Source organism: Microcaecilia unicolor, chromosome 3 (genome assembly GCF_901765095.1).
Source record: "Microcaecilia unicolor chromosome 3, aMicUni1.1, whole genome shotgun sequence".
NCBI classification, from domain to species: domain Eukaryota; kingdom Metazoa; phylum Chordata; class Amphibia; order Gymnophiona; family Siphonopidae; genus Microcaecilia; species Microcaecilia unicolor.
The window spans coordinates 314,023,121-314,041,243 of NC_044033.1; the positions used below are offsets into that span (position 1 = coordinate 314,023,121).

At 44.6% G+C, this 18,123-nt stretch overlaps 1 protein-coding gene across 3 annotated transcripts in view; it reads left to right on the top strand.

Moving 5' to 3' along the window:
* The window catches only part of CBX5 (chromobox 5), a 49,534-nt gene that overhangs the window by 6,581 nt on the left and 24,830 nt on the right, over positions 1–18,123 (top strand). For all 3 annotated transcript variants that reach the window (XM_030198328.1, XM_030198327.1, XM_030198329.1), the window contains exons 2-4: positions 4,880–5,062; positions 10,038–10,218; positions 11,916–12,013. In XM_030198328.1, the coding sequence (XP_030054188.1) occupies positions 4,926–5,062; positions 10,038–10,218; positions 11,916–12,013 (416 nt within the window). In that variant the 5' untranslated portion in view covers positions 4,880–4,925. The remainder of the gene's footprint in view (positions 1–4,879; positions 5,063–10,037; positions 10,219–11,915; positions 12,014–18,123) is intronic.

Here is an 18,123-nt window from a genome sequence, read left to right on the forward strand (position 1 = left end):
TCCCCCCTGCTCCCCCTCCAGCCACCCAGCGATTCTACTTTTTCCCTTGCCCCCCTCCAGCCATCCAGCGAGTCTCCTTCCCTTTACAGCAGCAACCCGCCCAAATCTCTGCCCTTCCGCCAACCGCCCAACCTCCGCTGCCATGCACAGCTCAGCGTGCATGCCCACTGAACAGTAGAGCCAATCACCGCTGTGCACCCGCCCTCCCACCTGTGGTTGGTCTGTGCTGCATGTGGACATACCCGGAAGTACGCTGACGTCACTTCAGGAGATGGATACAGCTTTAGAGAGAGCACGAATGCTTCAAGGCTTCACTTTCTCAGCTTCAGAATGTTGGAGGTGTGTTTTATTATATAGGATATACAAACAATAAAAAATAGCCTTCTTAAAAGCCTTCTTAAAGCCATTGTATAATGTTACATTTTTCGACTACTTGATGCTAACATGCACTTCAATTGTATCAACTATATCTGTAACTCTTACCTAACTTGAGTAAGTATACTATTTCAAGAGTGATTAAACCTTGTTATATTAATAAGACCTCCTGTTTGGTATATTTGAACAAAGAGTTCAAGTATACCAAAAGCTGCCCTATAATTTCTGTGTAGCCATAATTTAAAGTTCTTTTCCTGCTCCACACAGCTTCATACACAGGTTAGATATGAGTTGTGAATCATGTGCTTGCAGTCAGTTTTATTGAATATCTCAGCTCAGTTCTTCTGCACACTAGTGAGCCACAAAATGAAGACAGTGTATCATAGCTATGTCCATTCATCCCACATGGCTATTCAAATCAAATATAATGCTTGTTACCTGTGGAGCAGGGAAAGAACTTTAAATTATGGCTACATAAGTTATAGGGTAGGTTTTGGTATATTCGATCTTTGTTCTGATAGGTAGCCTTTTATTAATGTAACAAAGTTTAATCACATTCTATTTGCTTTCTTAGCTGCAGCAGCACACTGGATTGGCCACTGTTGGAAACAAGATGCTGGGCTTTATGGACCTTTGGTCTTTCCCAGTATGGCAATACTTATGTACTTATGTACTCGAGATAGTAACTTGAGCTAGGTAAGTTATAGTTGATGCAATTGAAGTACATGCTAGCATCAAGAGAAGTAGTTGAAAAATGCCAGAGAATTTCGGTGGTTATGCATGTAATTCAATGGTTTTGAGAGGGCTATTTTTAATTGTGCGCATATATTTATAATAAAGCAAATAAGTTATGTAAAATAGCAAGTTAATTATATCAATAATTGATATGAGATTATATATAATAACCCTGTGGTTTTGAATTATGAATAGTCATTGTGGCCATCCCCAAAAAACCTGACTGGCAGAGGTGCCTCCAGGACCAGGTTTGGGAACCACTGAACTAACGGATTAATGTGCTAGTTTCTATAGTGGAAGCCCTTAAACTTGTGGGTCTTACCAGTGTTTAGATAGAATTTTTTTTTCTCCTAGGTTAATGTCGTCAGTGAATGTTTCAAGTTTTGTTCCCCCCCACCCCACCCCACCCATGTGCATTATGGCTTTACTGTGTGTTAAACCTGTGCTAAACTGCTAACATGGTTTAATAAATACTCACCTTTGTGTACACGATTTATAGTGAGAGGCCAATTCCTTATTTTGGACTTTAGGGCTCTGCAGTTGGTACATGTTTTTAGGCCCCTTGTACCCCTCCCAAATTAGCAGCCATCAGCAACTTGGGGGGGGGGGGATAAAAGAAACCAGGGCTGCTTGCATATGAGAGAGTCAATTGTTCATTTACTTACCAAATACAGCTACAATTATAGTTTCTCATGAGAGTTCAGTACAGTTACATAAAAAGATGTTCACTGCGACTTCGTCTCTGAAATACTGTTCTGAGATGGCGGCTTAAATCATTTATTTCAGACAATGATTTACATGACTTTTTCTGCAAATTATCCTTCTCATAGATTATCTGGTTCTCACCATCTGCTTTGCTAAACCTGTTAAACCACATTCTTCCGTTTGTTTACACATAATCATAATAGATCATAAATTCCAGAGTCGCACAGACTTATCAATTTCTGACCTTTTGACCCATTCCATAGTGCATGACTGTGCTCATAATTCTACATACACCAAACCTTGGACTCCAACTCTAAAATTTCTAGTATTTGACGCAAGGAGGTTTGATAACAGGAAACAGTATGAGCCTATCAAGCCAGTGGGTGGAGCTTGCTGCCATATTGGCAAATGATACAGGGTGGTGGTGGTCAGAAACCAGTGTGTGTGTGTGTATATATATATATATATACACCTCATGCATATTCATTGAGGAAAACCTGACCTGGCAATGGCTGAGGTTGGACACCCCTAATCTACATCTTGTGTGGTAGTCCTGAGAGCTATTGTGACTGCCTCTCACCTGGGTACATCCTGCTCAACTGGATTGATCTGACATGGTCAATGAGGGTGAAATCTGGTCCTAACCTGTTTAATTTCCTTTCCTTGAGTCCTGCCAAAGAATCCTGAACCCACCCATAGAAGCCATGGGCTCTGTATGTCAAATTCAGAAAGCTAGCAGTTAGTAAGTTGTAGCTCACTCTGAAAGTATCTTGATGTACATCTCATCTCATTCCTGGGTTAGTGACAATGAAATGTTATCCTGCATTAGGATGAGTTCTAGTGGTGACTTGGAAACCAAAAAAACATTGTCATAGCTTTGCTATGGGGTACTGAGGACCTGAAGGCAGCACCAGCCCCTATAAAAGGGGATTAGTCTGAGCTATTTTCTCTTACTGGGGGACATAATATGTTAACCTGGTACTGGTCTGGCAAGACTCAACAGGCAAGTCCAGACTTTAGTGATCTGCAAACATAATTTCTCTATTCTTAATATATCTAAAATATATTTTTGCTGATTATCCTGAATTTCAGTACATTCCATTGTACGTTTTTAAATTGTAGCACTTCACACTAATATTGCACTGACTCCAAGTTTAACCCCATCTGGTCTGGCAGCAGGAGAATGGCTTGAGTGTATCTACTTCTGCAGGACCAAATATATGAGTCACGGGATTTTTGCAACTCATATTGAGGGATTACCTCATGGCAGCAGGTGATGCTTTTAAGCCCTTCTGCTGCTGCTGGGCCGGACAGGATTACTGAAGAATAAGTTCAGAATGTGGAGCAGCAACTTTTAGTGATGTACTACTACTACTTAACTTTTCTAAAGCGCTACTAGGGTTACGCAGCGCTGTACAATTTAACATAGGACAGTCCCTGCTCAAAGAGCTTACAATCTAAACAGTGTTGGCCTCACTTTGTGCTACCCGAGGTTTGGTCAATGCATTTTTCAGCCTCGTGGCTTATCTCCCCCCTTTCCCGGGCCTACCATACCAGCTTGTAGGGGCAAGAGCGATCCCCAGTTGCACTTGCCCATGCTGTCAACACAGAATTACTGCCACAACTTCAGTGGCAGTCTCAAGTTTGGCTGCCGCAACCTTCAGTGATATTTTGGGATTGGAAACAGCATGGGTAGGAGCAACTGCAGATTGCTCCTTCCTCTACAAGCCACTAAACCACCATGGTGGTATGGTAGGTCCAGGGGGCTTCTTTTTGGGACAAGGGAGGAAGTTGAGCTCCTTTAGTTTGAGGGGTTAGCAGAGTAGGGAGTGGGGGCTGGGTGAGCAGCAAACTTTGGCCACACATTTTGTCTTTGGCTGAAACCAGGAGGAAGGGGTGGATAGTGATGCAAAAAAAATCTGTTGTGTGGTGGATAAGAAGGCAGTTGCAAAATACCACAGAAAGGCGGTATATCAAGTCCCATATCCCTAAATTTGGGATGGGAAAATTGGATGGAGAAGAATACATGGAATTAAATGGGGGGGTGGGGAGGGAGTGTACTCAGAATTGGAGAGAGACAGAGGGATATGGAGAAAAAAAAGAGAGGAATTGGGGCCTAGAAATAATATTGCACTTACAAAATATTAAAGTAGGTGTAGTTTCAAAATTTGTTTTTGGGGGGAGGACAGATAGATTTGGAAGACGAGCCTAGGTAGCAACCAGGCTGAGGACCTTAAATGCCAGCCTCCTGTAGGCTGCTATTGCTGGCTTTTCTGTTGGCAGGTAGCACTGACTCTTCCCCTTTCCGAGGTCACCTACATGTGATGGCGAGGAAGAACTATTTCTGCTGATGGGCTCTTCTAACAGTGTTGGCCTCCTTTCCCTACACTTGCAAAGCTGTTTCTGTGCCTCCTTGCATATTACTAGAGAGTGGGCTCTTTGAAGTTTAGCAGCAGACTAGACTAATCCTCAGCTTCTGCTGCTCCTGTAGGTGTCAAGAGTTCGATCTGTTGCTTCTCCCACAGATTTGGTTGAACCTGTGCTCCTATGGGCTGCCTGAGCTTAATAAACTCCAGTGCCTCCTGTGGGTTTGGCTGTTCCTCTTACCACAGATTTGCTGTGACGACTCACAATGATTGCAGTTGGTTTCTGGGTCTCCCTGCCACCTGGCTCTAGCTTCAGATTGATTTTTCTATTGAGAAAAAGTAAAATCTGCGCTATGGGGAGAATTCTGTACAAATTCTGCATTGCACAATTGCACAGAATTCCCCAAGGAGTGCAGCGCTACCTCTTGCATACATCTAGAGCTCCATAATCCTGGAGACTAGCTTTGAGCGTATAAATAAGTTGAATGATGGAACAGGAGTAAGTGGCCATCAGCTGTTCATAAGCCATAAATGGAACTGATACAATTCAGATAAACAGTAAGAAAAACTAAAGGAGATGTGTGTTCTGATCTCTTCTTTAATCAGAGGGGTGTCTACTCTGAATTTTTTTTTTCTAGTGCTTATGGTTCCTGCTGAATGGAAGGTCAATAGGGTATGCTGTGTTCTTGAATTTGCAGGACCAAGACAGTGTCTGTGTATTTGTAACACATTGTCCAGTGCACCATGGGGAAGAAAAACAAGAGGTCATTAGATGATGCATCTTCTGAGGAAGAGGAGGAATATGTTGTGGAGAAAGTGCTAGATAGACGTGTTATGAGAGGACAAGTAGAGTATCTGCTGAAATGGAAAGGGTTCTCAGAGTAAGTACCTGTTGCATTATTTCTTTATTGTCGCTGCTTACTTGCACTTGATTTGGTCTTTAAAAATTAATTTGGACAGAGTAATGAGCTTCCGAGTCATATGGTTGGTTGTCTCATTTAAAGTTCTATGCACCCCTGGTCTAATTGTATATTCATTGAATCCCTACATGAACAGAAGCAAATACCTCAACATGATGCAAAGTTGCACTTTTTTAGTGTCAAGCAGATGAATGCAGGAACTGATGGGTTGTGACCATGCAGGTGGAGGTGAGAGTGCAAAACTGAACTCCTTCATATAGGGCGGTAAGGCTCCTGGACAGTCTATATTGCTCTTATTTCCAGCAGGCGGTGGACAGTCTCATGTCGGCTCCTGGATTCTTGCTTGGACCCAGCTCCCGTTCCTTTGGGCAGGTCTTGGGGTACACTTGGTGGTACCAGACCTCCTCCCCATTCCATAACCTCCTGTCGCTTTCTTCTGCTTTACCACATTGGCAAAAAAAAAAAGTCCACAAGAATAAATGGTTTTGTACCACTGTTTGGTGGTCAGTTCTGCTGTCAGAGAAGGAGATTGAGTGTCTGTAATTTAGCACAGAGGAAAGGTTCTGACTACACCCAGGTCTGCTGCACTTGTTTTTAGGATGAGTACTGCTCTTCTTCCAGTCGGGTTTTTTCAGTCATGGCTCTTTTTTCACTGCAGCGGGATGGCTGCAGATCTGGTAAAAAGGTGCTCCTGGTGTGGAGCATTCAAGGCAATGTTGGGGCTCTGTCTTGCCTGCCAGGGGGGTGGAATCGATGGGACGGCGGGGCCAAGGCTCTTCTGGTGCTGATACTGGCAGCTCCTTTTTGCCGCTACGGCCCTCGGACACTGTTCTGCTATTTTGGCGGCCATCTTGGATGCTCACATTTTTCTCCTTCCTCCGCATGAGAGCTCTGCCTCTGTCCTAGGGGGATTGCTGCTACTAGTTTGGATGCCTGGGGGGGGGGGGGGGGTGGGGGTCATCTACCTCTACTGCGTCCTTGGAAGTCAGGTCTGCTATCTCCTCCCCAGAGTTTTGTGCTCATCATGCATCAGGCCTTCCTGCTAAAAAGGGGCACTCGAGAATTGCAAGATTTCGTCAAGCGGCAGTGTGCTCTCCAGTGGAGAATTGCTTGCCTGCAAGTGGCAAGATTCCGTCAAGTGGCAATGTGTGGACTTGGAGCCAGAAGGGTTCCCTGGTTTTCCCCCATCCCTTGGGCCCTCTGAGTTGGGGAGGGGGGGGCTCTCTTCAGCTTCAGACCTGACTGGAGTTCCAGCAGCTCTGGAGGAGGGGGAACTTGCTCTGGATGAGTCTGATGACCCCATTGCGGTGTGGTTATTTCGTCAGGTGGAGCTCCCTTCTCTCACACTGAAGCCCATGGAGGCGCTTCACATCTCCACTGTGGAACTGCAACCTGCCACTGCGGCCAATACGCTGATGACTAGCACCAAGAAGCCCCCTTCCCATAGGTTTTTCCTGGTCCATGAGACTATGCAGGAATTAATTTTGGCGCAGTGTCTTCACCCAACGCTAGGCCTGAGCGTGACTCGGGCCACATCCTGCTTGTATCCTGTTCCCCAGGAGCAACTGGAGAGATTTTGACTCCCCAAGGTGGAAGCCTTTCTGCAAATTTTAATGCATAAATACTATTGCAGTTTTAACAGATTCAAAATATAACTAGTTGAGACACCCTTTCAGTCTTTAACACCTTCTTTATCAGAAATAGCATCGTCCAAACATTTCTTGTAGACAGCTTCAGAAAAACATTTTATGAATACTATGTGTTTTGAGATCTCCCCACAGATTTTTATTAACGTCTAAGGATTTTTGAAGGCAATTTCAAGACTTTGATCTTTATTTTCTGTAAGTATGGATGATTCTGAAGTTATGGATTGTCTTGCTGAAATATCCAGCCCCTTAAGACCACGACCTTCACTAACTGTGAGACATTAGTTTCGAAGGCATGTTGACATTTGCTCGTGACAGGTAACCTTTTCTGCTGGTCATTTTAGGAGATCTGACCAGTTTTTGTGGTGGAAATTCAGTTTAGGTTTTCTTGGTCTTCCAGATTTTGCCTGCCTTCAATAATTCCACTTCACTTCCATATTTTCAGTGTTTGTTGAAATTGCTAGTTGGAAATTTTTTGCTTTCCCCTGTTTCATAAGGGTGAATTGCCTTCATTTTAAATGACCAGATTACTGATTAGACAGCCTATGACTGAAGCACTGTAAGTTAAGAGGTTAGATGAGTCAGGGTATTTGTTCAATTGTAGAATTGTCTTTACCTGACTAATTGGAGGCCTAACAAGTTAGTAAACATCTTGGGCCTGTTTAACTTTATATAAAAATAAAACTGTAATAGTGAATCAAATTGGAAAGGTGTCCAAACTTTTGCATTGCCATTTTGCTTTATTTTAAATCTGTTAAATCTGCAGTTCCCAAACTGAGTTGACACCAGTAGTGGTATCACAGAATTTGGATATTCCCACTCCTGGATGTTTGCTGTGACCTATACCCAATAGTTACAATCAGTGTAGAGTCTGTGAGTGGTTGAATGTTCACATGCTCTGCCCCCTTATCTCATGCAGACTTCCTGTTCATCTGGAAACCAGAGCAGAGTACTGGGCTCTGAATGCACAGTGACGCACAGGGCCCTTTGACTGCTGCTGCTTTCAAGCTTTTGGGTAAGTGAAAGGAAGAGGAACTGGATGAGGGAGGGGAGGAAAATGGAGGCCTATTTTTCATCTGGGGTCATGTGAATTTTTGTTTTTTAAGTGTTAAATGGGGTCATTGGAAAAAAGGTTTGGGAAGCACTTTAAGATCAACAAATAGTGATTATGCATTATCAATAAGCAGAAAGCTGTTTATATTTAACTCTGCACCATGTAGAGGTGGTTGGTTAGTTGGTTTCTGTTCACTTTTGGGGTTCATTGACGCACAACATTTGACAGGGGTACCTAAATTTTGCACAGAATTGTGAAGTTTCTGGCCAGACTTTGAGAGACAACCTGCTTAAAAACACCCTTTTCCCAAGTTAGAAGTATTGTACCTTTCATTTAAATGATGGCTCTTTACAGTCTCATTACTTCAGAAGTCATGTACAGCTACCACTTGTGGACAGTATGTGTATTGGTTTTGCTGCTGGTCATAATATGTCAGTGGCAGAGCTGATTTGTATAGTTAAGAATGCTTGATTCTAAATAGCTGTAACTCTTTGACCAGTTTTTTTTCTCTCAAGCAGATCTGATATACCGTCTAGCTTGTCTGGTTTTCAGGATATCAAGCATGAGAGTTACATGCTGTAGAGAGAATGCATGTTAATTGTTAATATCCTAAAACCCACACTGATCCAGAGGGTACTCCAGGACTGGCTTGACTGTCCTAGAAACTCCATTGGATGCATCTTCAGAATTTATAAACATGTAGCACACCAATTCCCCACTTCAAATGTTCATTTATTGATTTATTTATTCATTACTTTCATTATATCAGATTCTTATTTTATGGGGAGAAAGACCTTGGTGGCTTCAATGGCCAAAATTTAGACACATTAAAAAGTCTCACAAGAGACTACCAGCAGAACTATGCAACATGGTTACATATTATTTCTTGCGCTGTCATACATTATGTAATTTAGTTGATCCCTACCCTCCCACCTCCATGTTAACTAATTCACTGATAGTATCAATAGGGATACAGAAATTAAGTGGCAAGCAATTTTCTTCTCGCTGACGTGTGTAAAGTGTTCCAGAAGGTACTCCAAGTCAAACGTCTCCCTTTTTCCGAGTCCAGCGTTCGGACTCCACATCGCTCCACCTTTGACAAATCAATCATAAGGATTCTCCAGTGGCTGAAAGTTGGGCCTGTCTGATCCATCCAACTATTCAAAATCACTTTCTTGCCCATCAAAACTGCTCGTTGCAAAAACCTCCGGTAACCCGGCAATGCCGGTTTAGCATCATAGGTCAATTTATAAAACCCTATTTTTAATCACTTTAATACTTCTATATATATTTTTTTCTTTCTTTACTTTTTTCAGTATTATAATTAAGTCTTTTGTTTTGGCTGCTCGCACCTTCAGAATTTGAAATCTGAAAAACTACTTATAACGTCTTTCAGTCTTCGGCTCAACAGAGCCGCCCATTTCACTGAGTTCAGTTTCAAGAGCCTCACCATTCACTTCATAAGTGCATTGTTTAAGTGTAATTCTGGTATTTTATGTAATTTTATGATTTTTAGATTTTCTTGAGACCCCTGATGCACGCTTATGGCTGAAACATAGCTGTGTCGGGTCATTTTTCATATGCCGGCAAAGAATCATCTGGTTCCCATTATTAATTGTGTGCTCCACTTTTTGTTTCATCTGTGCTTAAGTGCAACTATTAAAATTCCTGTACTGACAAGCACTTCTTTATTTAGAAAGGAAGAAGTGATTTTTTTTTTTTTATCAGGCTTCCAATAACGTTAAGTCCTTTAGCAGAATCAGTCTTTTATAGTGCCAGTCTTCTTGTCTGATTTTTTTTTCAAAGCTAAAATTAAAATGCTGCCTACCCAAAAGTAGACTTTGTGCCAGTTGAACTCTAGTAACCAAAAACTGCTGTTATCAAGATTGATAATATTGTCTCAACATAACAAGGATGACTAGAAGATCTTCTTGCATATAATTTGAATAATACTGTTACCAGAATGCTTTCTATTATATGGAGATACTAAGTCCTAAAGGTTCTATAGTATTTAATCTGTTTATCCATCGTTGCTCTAATTGTAACAGTCCAAGACCATATATTCTCTCACGAAATCACAGTGGGGGTTGACTGCACCTTTGCATGATGTAAAATGGCTTCTGTTATGCCACAGGTACCAGAAAGCTTCTGTTTTTAGTGTGTTGCTTCTATCAGGAGTGAAATTGTAAACTAGAAATGGAGCACTTCTAATAGTTTTCCATCCCTCTGTATCCAGAGAGCACAATACGTGGGAACCGGAAAAAAACTTGGATTGTCCAGAACTAATCTCAGAATTTATGAAGAAGTACAAGAAACTCAAGGAAGGTGATAAAGCCAAGGACAAATCTGAGACCACCAAGAGGAAATCCAGCCTATCTAATAGTGGTGATGAGATCAGATCCAAAAGGAAGCGAGAGGTTTGTATACTTTGACAATTTTTCTCCTCCCTCCCCTGATTACCAGTTGTGAACAGGTTTGCCAGCCTATTGACCCAATGGCTATTGATGATCCCTGCTCAATGAGAGCCCTGAGTGGTGATCTTGATTATGCTCAGCTGATAAACCAGGTTTGTAGTACTAGTGAAAAAATTCTTGCAGCCCAGGAAACAGAGCTGGATACATCCATTGAGTGATCAGTCCCTTAACAACTAGACTACTACAACATAACAAAGTGAGGCTTAAACCAATTAAATTCAGCTGTGTTCTCTTTTCAAACTGTCTTAATGCCTGCCTATTCCGGCCCATTCTTCTCTGTGCAACTGTTATTCCTCAATTACCTAGTTTAAAAATTAAGTGTCATTGTAGATGAATCACTTTTTTGACCACAGATTACTAATGTAATTAAGGATTGTTTCCATAGACGTTGGCAAATTTGCTGAGTTTGTCCTTTTATTGACTCCTTTGTCGTTAGCAAAATTGACTACTGTAACTCACTTTACTTTACAAGGGTCTCAAAACAACCGATATTTAGGTTCCTACAAATAGTCCAGAATACCTCTATCAAACTTGTTACTGGAAAAAGAACTTTGATCACGTTACCCCACTATTGAAAACAGCCCATTGGCTCCCTTTGCTCCACCGTATTATCTATAAAATTTTATTCTTGGTCTATAAAATTCATCTGCCTGATGAACCATTACGTCTCTCTTGTATGTTAACCCCATACTCGGGTTTTGTAATGATGATCACAATGTTCTTGAATCTATTTATAGTACCATCTTTTCGACAAATCATCAACATAATAGGAAGGCAATTTATTTTCAGTTCAAGGTCCTGAACACTGGAAAACTACCTCAGCCTCTCTGGCATGAGTCATCTCTCCCAAATCTTTAAACGGAGCTCAAAATGTTTCTTTTCTCTGGTGCATATTCCTAATCCCTCCATTGTAATCCATGGAAATTGAGCCTGTTGGGCCTGACAGACCAGTTGGACCCCTTCCTTTCCTCTCAAAAATAGTTCTATCCTGTCCCCCCTCCTTCATATTTTATTTTCTTCCTTTTCTGTAATTTTTAGACTAAGCCGTAGACATGCTTTTTGATGTGCGGGATGGTAAACCCTGAATAAACTTGAGGTAAAGACAAGTTTTTGAACTTTTATCCCCAGCCTTCTCCCATATCAGTTCAGTGCTGTAACCACTTGCAAACTGCTATTTCATTTATTGGTAGACCAGAGCAGTGTTGTAGCTGCATTGTGTGCCTTGACTTCAGAAAGAAATTTACTTCAATTTATGGCCTAAATGTAGGACATGTGAAAATTTTACCTTGGACATGTTGTCCTTGACAAATGACCACTGCTGGAATAAGCTAAAATAGTTGCACAGAAAAGAGTGATTAATCAACCATGGCAATGTAGTACAGTTTAGCTTTAAACCTGTTCCCAGAAAGCTGCCTGAAACTCTAAAAATGAGAGCAAAATTGGAAGCTCAGTTGGAGAGTGAAATCTAAGTCAATAAATGATGGACTTTTTTTAGCACAGAGCAGTTTAAAAAAAAAAAAAAAATTAAATTATATTAATATTAGGGGAAATCATGTTTACTCAATGCATGAGAATTGTACAGTTAGGTCATGTTAGGATCATGGTCTAATGCTTGGGTTTTGTTTTCTGCTTTGTATCAGAGCAGCGACATTGCCAGGGGCTTTGAGAGGGGCCTGGAGCCAGAAAAGATAATTGGTGCTACGGATTCCTGTGGCGATCTGATGTTCCTAATGAAATGGTGAGGAGTTTTCCTTTGTGGGCGTTTCAGTGAGGGGGGGGGGGGAGTGGGTCTGATGTAAGAGCTAGAAGAATCAGAATACCACCAAAAATATGTAGGAGAATAAAGCATGCAAAGATGAAACTGCAAGGCAGGAGTGCAATGCATATTGGTTTGTCCATTTTATTGCATTGTTTCTCAGACAAATAAATTGATTTTATTCTATAGAGTGAAGGTAAAGTGGTTACTGGAGATTAGCCACTAAAATAATACAACACGGATGCGGGTATGCTAGTATCCTAGAAACCAGTCACAAAAATATCCGCTGCCTAGGAAATGACTAAACTCTATTCAGAACAATTATGCCTTTTGCAGGAAAAAAGGCCTCAGAGCTCCTAGATCATGATAAATCTATCGGAGCTGAAACAGATGACACGGATCTTGCCTTCATCATCGACCAAAACCTTTTATGATGTGTATAGTATTGATAGTATCTAAATAACTGTATTTTTTAATCAATTCTATACTTACCCACATTACATGTGATGTAACCTACCAACACTTACCTTTTAAAGGTGGTATTCTTGGACCGCGTTGCTACAACCGATGCTGTGCTGTCTTCACTGACGGTGGCCAGCGTTTCGCAAAGCTGCTTCAGGGTCTCGGTGTCACATAGGAATAAGCACAACGCTCTTGTACTGGAGATTAGCTACATATCTGAGTTTGGAGTTAGCACTTGAATTGGCAGTGTTGCACACCATAGTACCTGAGACCTAAATTCAAGGAATCACTAGACCAGGGGTCCCAGTCCTAGGGACACACCTAGCCAGTCAAATTTTCAGGATACCCACAATGAATACCTCCAAGGTATGCAAATTTATCTCATGCTTATTCATTGTGGGTATCCTCAAAAACCTGACTTCCTCAGCGACCCTCCAGACCGGTCAAGACGCGTGGGTTATGTCCTCCTACCAGCAGAGGGAGACTGAGAAAACACTAAGCTTTTGAAGCCTGTATATATAACCTGTGCAGAACCTCCATTAGCCAGTATTTTCTCAGTCTCAGCAGAGGTAGCAGTTGACAGCCTGTGCAGTCTCCAATAATCTGGTGAGGTAGTTTGTCATTGGGTCGTAGGATTTTTTCCTTCCAAACTTTATTCTGTTGCAGTACCCTGTACGTGTGTGTGTAAAAAAAAAAAAAAAAAAAAAAAAAAAAGTGCTTTGGGGCCCTGGGTCTGGTGGGGCCCAGTTTTTCCCCCTGGGGTGTTACACCTATGTTTGGGTCCCTCCCCCTGTGCTGCTCTCTATTTCTGTTTGCTTGGCAGCTTTGTGCCTCGGCTGCTTTCTCAGTATTGTAGCCTTGAGTGCCTTACAATTTCCAGATGCCAGAATTAGAGTACTGTGCCTTTAAGGTCAGTTATTCTATTTCATTTTGCTTGCCAGCTTTGTGCCTCGGCTGCTTTCTCAGTATTGTAGCCTTGAGTGCCTTACAATTTCCAGATGCCAGAATTAGAGTACTGTGCCTTTAAGGTCAGTTATTCTATTTCGTTTTGCTTGGCAGCTTTGTGCCTTGGCTGCTTTCTCAGTATTGTAGCCTTGAGTGCCTTACAATTTCCAGCTGCCAGAGTTGGAGTACTGTGCCTTTAAGGGCATTTATTTCTTTATTTTCAGCGGACCGAACGGGGGTTTTGATTCCTTGCTGGAACGAGAGAGCAGCGCTTTCTCCAGTGCTTTTGCAGTGTGAGTGAGTTTTTGGTTTGGCGCGTTTGCGGAACAGCTTTTCCCTTCCCTCGTGGTTTATGGCGGCCCAGCTCCTCTGATGTCGCGCGTGCTCGTGGCGAGGGGTAGAGGCGCCGGGCGCTCAGTGTAGCTTTGCGGTGCACCTATAAAGGTGGCTGCGGCACCCCCCGACTTGACCGCGGAGGGATCGATGGTGTCGGGAGTCTCCGGGTCAGCGGGAGCGTAGGCAGGGCCGCTGTCAGCGGGAACAGTTTCGGCGGGAACAGCCGCCATCTTGAGTCTGACGCGGCCCATGGAGCCGGCTGGTTTTGGGCCTGCGGCCTCCGTTTTTGGCACAAAAGGGCCTAATGACGGTCCAGGAATGGTGGGCTTTCCTCCAGATTTTGTCTGGACGCGGTATCAGGCCTGGAGATCGGGACCCCCCCCCCCCCCCAATTGGAAGAGGGGGCTATTTCCGTCTTGGCTGAGAGACCACGGTTAGAGTGGTCAGAGGACAGGCAATGTTTTTCTCCTGTAGCTGCAGAAGCTGCGCTTAGTGATCTGGGGGAGTCAGATGGAATTGACGGCTCTCAGGAGCAGGATTGTTGGATTCCTGGAGAGGATCCTTCAGTAGTGCGGATTTTCCATAGAGATGAGCTGTCAGAACTCATAGATCAGGTGTCGTCCACCCTTCAGTTTGGTCCTGAGGTGGCTTTGGGGGAAACTGTCCAGGATCCGTTGGTGAAGGGCATTCAGCGTCGGGCGTGATCCTTCCCTATGAACAAGGATCTCCGGGAGATGATTTGTCAGGAATGGGATTTGCCGTGTAAGGTGGCAAAGGCAATGGCGAGGCTTTATCCCCTCCCTCAGGACGATAGGGATTCCTTTAAGGCTCCCACGGTAGATGCAGTAGTGACGGCAGTAATTATAGCTACGGCTATCCCGGTTGATGGAGGAACGGCCCTCCGTGATCCTCAGGATAGGAAGTTGGGATCTTTTCTCAAGCGTAGTTTTGTTTTGTCGGCTCTAGCCCTGCAGGCCTCGGTTTGTGGGGGTCTGGTAGCTCGGGCATGTTTTCGTTGGGCCGAGAAGCTCCTGGATGATTCGGTAGATGTTGGTTCTTCTGGGGGTCAGGAGTTAGCCGACTTGGACATGGGTTCATCCTTTTTGTCTGAGGCTTTTATGATTTGTTGCCTACTTCAGACAAAAAATATGGCTATGGTTGTGGGTCTCTGCCACTTAAGGGAGCTATGCTCTTTGGAGAAGATTTGGACAAGTTAGTGTGAGGTCTTAGTGATACCAAGGTTCTATGGCTTCCAGATTTTCGGTTCAAGGCAGGGGCCAGAACTAGTTCCTCTCTGGGACGGTTTAGGGAGGCTCAGCGGTATAGGCCGGGCAGATCGAGTGGGACCTACCCCTAGCTGTCTGTTTGTCCAATTTAGATTGTAAGCTCTGTTGAGCAGGGACTGTCTTTTCATGTTAATTTGTACAGTGCTGCATAAGTCTAGTAGTGCTGTAGAAATGTTTAATAGTAGTAGGACCTCTAGGGGTCGGTTTTTCCAGCGCACACAGTTCTTTTGTGAGAGTCGTCGCGGAGGGCGTGGCTTTTCCGCGGGAGGTTAGTATTCAGGCCACAATTCCCAATGAAGGTGTGCGGGCTCAGGCTCTGGTGCATGTTGGGGCTCGGCTGAGTCTGTTTTACTAGAGTTGGGCCCAAATCAGGTCAGATCAGTGGGTTCTCAAGGTGTTTCGAGGCGGATGTGCGCTGGAATTCGAAAACTGTTCTCCCAAAGTGTTTCTGGAATCCCTCTGTCGGTCTTGGAGCAAGAGGGCAGCAGTGAGGGACACTCTGCGGTGGCTGCTCGCGTTGGGAGCCGTGGTTCCTGTTCCTTCAGATCAGCAACGCTCAGGGTGCTATTTGATCTATTTTGTGGTCCACAAGAAAGAGGACACTTTTCGTCCCATTTTAGATCTCAAAAGGGTCAATGCGGCACTCAAGGTGCCCTCTTTCCGGATGGAGACGTTGCGGTCGGTCACTGGTGCGGTCAGGAAAGGAGAGTTTCTCACTTCCCTGGATTTGACGGAAGCTTATCTTCACTTTCCTTTGTGCAGCCTTTTGGTTCCAAGTTACAGGGTCCGATTCGTCGGTTCCTTGCAGAGAAGGCGCCGACGGCCCGTACTTATCGTCAGGTCCTGGGCCTGATGGCGGCGACCATAGAGGTAGTTCCGTGGGCCAGGGCGCACATGCGTCAGGTACAGTCAGCTCTGCTCAGTCGTTGGTCCCCTCTGTCGCAGGACTTGGAAATGTGTTGTCCGCTGTCGGTGGCCACTCGTCTCAGTCTCCGCTGGTGGCTCAGTCCGCGCAATTTGGGAAAGGAATGCCGTTGGAGTCCCCACAGGGGCTGGTAATGGTCACGGATGCCAGTCTGCAAGGTTGGGGGGCACATTGTCTGTCAGGTAGCTCAAGGCCGGTGGTCTCGCGCAGAAGCAGAGTGGTCCATCAACCGGCTGGAAACTCGGGCCATTCGGGTGGCGCGCCAGGCCTTGACGTCGGTGGTTCGCCACAAGGCAGTCCGAGTGCTCTGTGACAATGCCATGGCAGTAGCATATGTCAACCGTCAAGGGGGGAACAAAGAGCCTTGGCGGCGCAGTTGAACTCATCTTCAGGCTCTCTTGGCAGCGCATGTGGCCGGGGTAGGTCACATAGATGCAGATTATCTCAGCAGGCACACTCTAGATTCCAGAGAGTGGTCTTTTCTTCGGTCAGTGTTCCAGTGAGTTGTGTCGGTCTGGGGACTTTCGGTGATCTTAGGGCAACGGCTCGCTATGCGCAAGTTCAGAGATTTTTTTTTTTCAGTCGCTGAAGAGACCCTTGAGCGGAGGAAATCGACACTCTTCTGTTGCCTTGGCTTCGGGAGTGACTGTATGTGTTTCCTCTGTGGCTGTTAGTCGGTCGAGTAATATAGCGCATCGAACATCACTCCGGTCGGGTGATTCTGGTAGCTTCGGATTGGCAGCGTCGACCATGGTATGGAGACCTGGTGCGGTTGGCAGGGGCGGCGGCCCTGCCTTTGTTGGGATCAGTTCTGTGTCAAGGCCCGATAATCATGCCGGATCCGGCTCGGTTTTCGCTTATGGTTTGGCTCTTGAGCGGCACAAGTTGAAGGGGCTTTCGTCCAGTGGCTTTGCTACGATGTTGAGTTGCCGTAGACGATCCACTTCCTTGGTGTATGTCCGGGTTTGGAGAATCTTTGAGCACTGGTGTGAAGACCATCGAGTTCGGCCGTTTCACTCTTCGGTGGCGGAAGTTTTGGAATTTTTGCACGATGGTGTTGATAGAGGTCTGGCCTTGTCTACACTGAAGGTTCAGGTGGCAGCTTTGTCATGTTTTCGTGGGAAGCTTCAGTGAAAGTCCTTCGCGTCTGTGCCTGAGGTAGTGCGTTTTTTGAAGGGTGTTAAGTTGCTGCGTCCGCCTCAGTGACGGATGGTGCCTCCGTGGGATTTGAAGCTAGTTTTGGATGCTTTGATCAGGCCTCCGTTTGTGCCTCTGGTATCGGCATCTTGTAAGGATTTATCTTTAAAGGCGGTCTTGTTGGTGGCGATTACTTCAGCAGGGAGTGTTTCAGAGCTTCAGGCTTTGTCTTTTAGGGAACCATTTTTGTCCTTTCTGAGGGAAAGGTTTCGTTGCGGACGGTGCTTTCCTTTTTTGCCCAAGGTGGTTTCCGAGTTCCATGTTAATCAGGTCATCTCTCTGCCAGTGTTGGGTGATATGGCTGGAGATTCGGAGCAGCGTGGTATTGCCAAGCTGGATGTCAGGAGAGTTTTGAGTTATCTCTCTGGAACTCAGGACTTTAGAGCCTCTGACCGTTTGTTCGTTCTTCATGGTGGCACAAAGAAGGGTGCAGCGGCTCCTAAGGTGACCATAGCACGGTGGTTGAAGGAGGCGGTTGCATCTGCTTACTTGGTGAAGGGTCCTGTGGTGCCTAGGGGCTGGTCTGCTCATTCCACTAGGGGAATGGCAGCCTCGTGGGCGGAGAATAGTATGATTTCTCTGTTAGATATTTGTCGGGCTGCGGTTTGGTTTTCGTTGCATTCCTTTGTGAAGCATTATAGGATTCCTGTGCATGCAAAGGACGAGGTGCGCTTTGGGGCAGCAGTTTTGACCTCTGGCCTTAGTAGGTCCCTCCCATAAGTTAGTTACTGCTCTGGTACGTCCCACGCGTCTTGACCGGTCTGGAGGGTCGCTGAGGAAGGTGAAATTAGATCTTACCTGCTAATTTTCTTTCCTCTAGACCCTCCAGACCGGTCAAGAGCCCGCCCTGTCTGTATTGGAGGCCAGGAGGTGTATTTGTTGGATAATTCTTGGCTGCTGTAAATTGTTGTTTCTCTAATTGCAGACTGTTTATTTCTGTT